Genomic DNA, 6,709 nt, shown 5'->3' on the forward strand with positions numbered 1-6,709 from the left:
GCTTTCCCACTGAAAACCCTCTGACAGTTTAACGCTCAGAGGATATGGACCAGAAATTAAACGGGTGCATATTTCTTCCTCCCTCCTGCATGCACGAGCAGATTAAATACAACTGCACCCTGTACCCTGAACTATCTTTCTAATGAAGCCATGAATAATTCAGTGATGTGATCTGCCACTTCGAGCACAGCTAACGGCCTTTGACTTCAAGCCATGAAGCTTGTCAGCGGTCCCGGACTTATTTTCCCTCATTTCCTCTCCTCTCAGTGTAAATGGAGAGGAATCAATCTGAAGTATTGATTTGCGAGGTTGAGCAAAGTGTTAATTGTAGCTTTGGTCACAGCCGAGGGCACCCGTCCATTCTTCCCCATCACACTCAGCTTATGGGGTCCCATCTGCCTGCAAGGTCTCGGTTTTGCTCTGTTCCTGCGATTACGGCACCGGACGGCAGCTTTCACAGGTCAAGGGGCTGTTGGCTGAAGGCACCAGTATCACCAAGTGATAAAAACCCCAAATGTTATCTTCAGGAGGGCGCAGGAGCTGCAGGCTGGATGCTCCTACACAGCTCCACACAGCATCTACAGTCCAAGCACTTGAGAGCATCAGTGAAAATCTACGATGAATGAAATCATCTACGAAGACAGGCTGAGAAAGTTGGGGCTGTTCAGCCTGGAGAAGAGAAGGCTCCAGGGGGACCTTATAGCGACCTTCCAGGACCTGAAGGGTGCCTATAAGAAATCTGGGGAAGAGCTGTTCACTGGGGCATGGAGCAATAGGATGAGGGATGATGGTTTTAAACTAGAAAAGGGGAGATTTAGGTTGGATATGAGGAAAAAGCTCTTCCCCATGAGGTGGTCGATCACTGCACAGGTTGCCCAGAGAGGTGGTGCAAGCCCCATCCCTGGAGATATTCAAGGCCAGGCTTGATGGGCTCTGAGCAACCTGATCTGGTACCAATGTCCCTGCTGACTGCAGGGTTGGACTGGATGAGCTGTAAAGGTCCCTTCCAACCCAACACAGTCTGTGATTCTAAAATCTGCTCCAAATAAGAGGAGGAAGAGGTCTGGTTACTGTCACCCTTCCATCTTCAACCCTACCTTAACAAGACACATCTGGCCAGGTTATGGTTGTGCTTGGAAACACGAGGACAGCCCACCTGCAGGTTTATCACTCATACGGTATCCCGAATAATTCCACATTATGAAGTGTTACTCATTAACCGTGGCAGCAGAAAACCCCCCGCACGCCGTAGGACTACAGCACAGACACAGAGACGGGATCTGCTCCAACCAGACTGCAACCCAAAAATCACATAAATCCCAAAGCAAATATTAAAAAAAAGGACAAAGGACAAGGTTAAAACACGCAAATTTACTGCATTTTCACGTGAAATAAAATCTGCTTTCATGGCTATGTTGCCGGAAAAGAGCACTTGTTAAAAAAGAATTGCCAGAGTTTGCATCTGCTTTCTAAAAACACAGTTTCTTCATGCAGGAAAAAAGAATTCCAGCTTCTGGACAGATTTTATTATAACTTTAAAATATTACATCTTTTTTAAATAGTTCATTTTCTCAGTAGCTGAAAAATCACACCTTAATATTAAAGCTTCTGCTGCCAACACAAAACTCAATGCAGGAGGAAACCAAAAGCCTATAAAGCAGTGGGGAAAATACCAGAAAACCCCATGATTTCCAGCTGCTCCTCACCTGTATGTTTTATGAAGCTCCACGACCTTCTCTTCCAGCTCTTTTGATGGGTTTGGGGCCAATTTAAACTCACTGATGTAATCTGGGCCGTGCAGATCGGGATCGTAGTCTCCCAGCTCAGACTGGACCGTGTAGGAACCCAGCAGAGCCAAAGTGGCAAAGGAGCAAGGCAGCCGCCCCGAGATGATGTCCTGTCTAAGCTGAAGACACAAGTAATACCTGAGGGGGAAAGCAGAGTATTATTTACAGAGAGCACAGAGAAACTGAAGGATCAAACAGAGTCTCTTTTTTATGCCACTGGTGAATGCAGGATGATGCCTGTTCCCAATTTCCACCTGTATTTTTCCTTATGGGGTAATGTTCCCATGGTAAACAGCATGGAGAACAGGAGGACTTCAGGTCACCTCCACGCTGCAAAGGGAGTAGAGGGCACTTATGAGCAGAAAGTCTTGTTTTTAAATAAAATGTGCTTTTCTATACAAACACACACACACACCAGAGAAGGCTCCAGAGGGACCTTATAGCGACCTTCCAGGACCTGAAGGGTGCCTATAAGAAATCTGGGGAAGAGCTGTTCACTGGGGCATGGAGCAATAGGATGAGGGTCAATGGTTTTAAACTAGAAAAGGGCAGATTTACAGAATCACAGAATCACAGAACGTTAGGGATTGGAAGGGACCTCAAAAGCTCATCCAGTCCAATCCCCCTGCCGGAGCAGGAACACCAGATGAGGTTGCACAGGAAGGCGTCCAGGCGGGTTTTGAATGTCTGCAGAGAAGGAGACTCCACAACCTCTCTGGGCAGCCTGGTCCAGTGCTCTGTCACCCTCACTGAGAAGAAGTTTCTTCTCCAATTGAAGTGGAACCTCCTGTGTTCCAGCAATTTAGGTTGGATATTGGGAAAAAGCTCTTCCCCATGAGGTGGTCGATCACTGCACAGGTTGCCCAGAGAGGTGGTGCAGGCCCCATCCCTGGAGATATTCAAGGCCAGGCTTGATGGGCTCTGAGCAACCTGATCTGGTACCAATGTCCCTGCTGACTGCAGGGTTGGACTGGATGAGCTGTAAAGGTCCCCTCCGACCCAACACAGTCTGTGATTCTGTGATTATAAATGACACTGCTTTACACATGTGGCCAACAGCGAAGAGCAGCAGAGCAGCAGCATCCCACACATCCACTAAAACAAACAAAAACCCCCTCCAAACCATTACAGAATCTGATCTCCTTGCTCAAGGATGGTATAAAATCAAAATCTTAAAAATTTCTGTTCAATCTGCCCGTTCTGAAAGTGCTCACAGCTCTGCTGAGCGAGGTTAATTCACCTGGTTATGTCCTCCGTCAGCTGCGCGGGATCCGGGGGATAAAACTTGACGTTGAAGGTGAAATCCCAGGGGCCTCCTGCAATTACAGAGAGGTTGAGAACAATGAACACAGCACAACAGCTTCGGGACAGTCAGTTGTTACAAAAAGCTGGGGATATCCAATAGGGGATCACAATACTGGTTTTGATCCTGTTCACTCACTGAAGCAGCCAGTATAAGGTTCAACCTCATTTACAGGAGCTAAGATACAAGCAGGAGGAAAACAAGCAGGGCAGAAAAATACAACGAATAAACCACAACTTGTGGGAAAAAAATGAAACCCATCGCTAAGAGGCTAAATTATCTATTTTCTCATTAACTGAAAAGAAAGATTGATGAAGAGAGGTCAGGCGTGTGCTGGAAGTTAATGAATTAGTATTGTATCATCACTCAACCCAGTTTTCCCACTGCTGGTGAGGAGCAGATGTGCTAATTCACTCAGAGCCAAACCGGGCGGTCACACCACGGCTTAAACCCAGCACCACACAAGCATCAACCTCTGGATGAAACCAGCAAGCACTGAGCTGGGAAGAGCTTTACAAGTCCAGATCTAAATGCTTTAAATACAGCTTCCTGCAAACCTCGTCCAGCACCGCTACAGGCATTAACTGCCGTTAAAATCCACGTAATCACACCTAAATTGTGGTGTGGACAGCCTAGGCGACACAGCTGAAGGGGTTACTCCCTCTTTTCCTTGAAAATAGTCACATTTACCCACAGCAAACAGTCCTGGCCCACCCATTAAGCACTCAAAGTAACGTTCATACTCACAGCTCCCTCCGGCTGTGCCCTTTAACTCCATAGTTCAAAATAACATTTATTCCACAAAGAGAAGATACCCCTGCGGTGAACCTGCTCAGAGATTTATCACACTCTGCACCAGGGAGGAGGAGGGACACAGCGTTCGTGGATTTACTCCTTATACAACTGGGATTAAACACCCAGCACGTTGTCTGCTTTACACACAATGCAAAACAACTTATTCCATGGAGATATTTTAGGTAGCAGAGGATTCCTAAACCACCATGCATTGGGGTACACCCACTCATATGTACACACAACATAAATTCAAGTAAACTCCAATAATTTGCCATTTAACCCATCTCAGGGGAGCAGATTTCATAGCTCATCACATTTTAAAGGTGAACTTTACCTGCATGGCACAGGGAAGTTGGCAAGAGCAGGAGCTTTCCCAACCCCATAGCCCTGCAGCATCTCCCCCCCTAGTCTGTGCTTAATGACACGCGTTGCTCTGCACCTCCACCAAAAGCATACGTAAAACAGTGTTTTACTTCCATAAAACAGTATTTTACTTTGTGAAACAGTATTTTACTTTGTGAAACAGTATTTTATTTTGTAAAACAGTATTTTACCTCCGAAGCAGTCAGGCTTGCTCCTGAGAGAAAACAAAAGCCTCTATAACTTATTTAACGTCGATACTATCCTCATCTTGAACTAATTCAGCGCTAGCAGACCTTAAAACACAACTTTGGAGAGCATCTGGTATTTGCCCTGATACTACTCGAGCCATTTATCATTCCAGTACCCCTGTTTGGACCCCAAAATAGCTTTAGAGTCCATAAAGCCTTACCACAGCATACAGTTTTGCTCGGGCTCTCCCAGTCTCCTTTGGGGTTCAAATGGTTCCCACTGACACTGATTTTTCCCACCCTCCAACAGGAAGTAAATCCCACACCCCAAGCTATGTTTTCCCAAGGAAATGACCTTTTTTCTCCTAAATTTAGAGTATTTAAGAAGAGAAATGATGCAACTTGTGCTGATCCCTGCCAGAAACCCTCACTCAAACTCACCTATCCCTGGGCCCCCCGGGTCGCCCACCAAAGCCACGCAAATTTAGGGAAGGGAGGAGAAACCACACACCCCCACACGACGAATTCACTCTACTCACCATGAACCTGCTTTTTGATTTCTTTGGCAGGATCCAGCCACGTCTGTAAGAGGATAAAAACATTCACGGCTTAGCAGACAGCCCAGAACCACCCTGGAAAACTGCAAATCGCTAAAAATACGGCAAAAAGACAACATCTGACACGGAGGCAGCCATGGAAACCGGAGCAACGGTGACTTTTTCACAACTTTTACTCCAGTTTGCGATCCCAGTGGGCGCATTTCCAACCCTGCACCCACCAGGTCTGTGTAGGAGAGGCACAAGGAACAGGAGACATTAAAATAAAAGCCATATATTAGAGCTGCTGCACATAGCAGGCCCGGTCACTGCCATCTCCAGCTACAAGGGGCACCTGCGCAACCATTTTTTCTCTCCAGAACCTTTAAAATTAGGCCAATAGGATGCCTGTGTTCATTTTAGGCACTCTGTCTTCATACATCCCCTACTCAGAACAAAGCTCGTCAAGACTTTCTATTCTTAGTTACGGGTTTTAATCACCGAAATAGGAGTGACAACATCCAATCGCTGGGGAAGGCTGGAATATTTGACGCGTGTGACAAAAACATCGCCTCTTTTAAGCATGACTCAAGTTTCTAGTAATCATCTCCGCTACAGATTTAGAAATACATCCTTTTTATTCCCCCCTCCTCTGTAATTTGGGGTTTTGTGGGATGCTGGTGCAACAGAAGCCTCAAAAAAACAGCTCCTGCTTGGCCAGCACGGTCTGAGCCTTCCCCTCTGCTGAAGGGGACGGTGCTCAGAGCCCTCCTGGAGAGGCTACACAAAACCCTTCTTCATTTCCATGAGCCCTGAGCAGGATTTGGACGCCCAGGTCCCCAAGGTGAAGGCATTAACCCATTGAATCCCCCCAGCTAATCTGTCTTGCCCAGGACACGTAACTCCATGGCAGGGAGACAGCGATACTTACGTTTAATCTTATCTTTTCATATGCTCGCCCCTCTAACCCATAAAACTGGGATACGAAACCCATCTGAAAGGCAGACATGCCTCTCGCTGTCTTTTTAGGGCCAATGTTTTAAGCGGAGCATCTCTACATCCATGAGTGCTCGTTACTGCCGTGATAACAGCGATTTCGGGCAGCCGAGCCCAGGGTGCAGTCATGCACTCGCCCTGCCCGCGGAGAATGAGGGACACAGCAATTAACAGCACTTTTATCCAACGATGTGTCATGAATTCATAGGAAACAATCCTCCCTTTCAGAGCAGCATCAGCAGCAAACTCCTTCAGTGCTGACCAACTCTATCCACTGCCACCATCTCCTGTTCCCACTGCCACCATCTCCTATGCCCATGTGGGAAAAAACCCATCCCCAGGAAGGTTTATTCCCTAAATATCAAGTAGGAAAAACCCACACACAACCCTTTCCTGTCCAGGAATGCATCTCTGTCTGCTCTGCACAGCTCCGATGAGGTGCAGATGCTCCTCTGTTGGTCTCCTATTAAGATCATTTCTACTTGTGAATCAGTAACTCGGTGACAGGTCTTGCTTGAAATCACAGCAAGATGGAGCTTCAGATTTTGAAGTTCAATGAAATATAACCAGAGAGATTCCCAAAAAAACCCAAAAATGACATCTCTCTTTCCCCAGCCGAGCAAACCAGACTTCCCCTGAGAAGCTTACTCTGCTAAACCCGTGGGTGGTGGCTTTACTCCCAGCTCTGGGGCACAAATGTGACAAAACTCTTCTCAGTCCCCATGGCTAAAAAGCAGGAAT

General features: G+C 46.7%; 1 protein-coding gene across 1 annotated transcript in view; it reads right to left on the minus strand.

Annotated features, from left to right (window-relative positions):
• Window positions 1-6,709, minus strand: part of EPB41 (erythrocyte membrane protein band 4.1) — a 29,834-nt gene that overhangs the window by 17,088 nt on the left and 6,037 nt on the right. The window contains exons 4-6 of the mRNA XM_010182392.1: window positions 4,976-5,018; window positions 3,028-3,103; window positions 1,707-1,925 (exon numbers count right to left, since the gene is read on the minus strand). Of these exons, the coding sequence (XP_010180694.1) occupies window positions 1,707-1,925; window positions 3,028-3,103; window positions 4,976-5,018 (338 nt within the window). The remainder of the gene's footprint in view (window positions 1-1,706; window positions 1,926-3,027; window positions 3,104-4,975; window positions 5,019-6,709) is intronic.

The sequence above is a fragment of the Mesitornis unicolor genome, unplaced genomic scaffold (genome assembly GCF_000695765.1).
Source record: "Mesitornis unicolor isolate BGI_N332 unplaced genomic scaffold, ASM69576v1 scaffold28640, whole genome shotgun sequence".
NCBI classification, from domain to species: Eukaryota; Metazoa; Chordata; class Aves; order Mesitornithiformes; family Mesitornithidae; genus Mesitornis; species Mesitornis unicolor.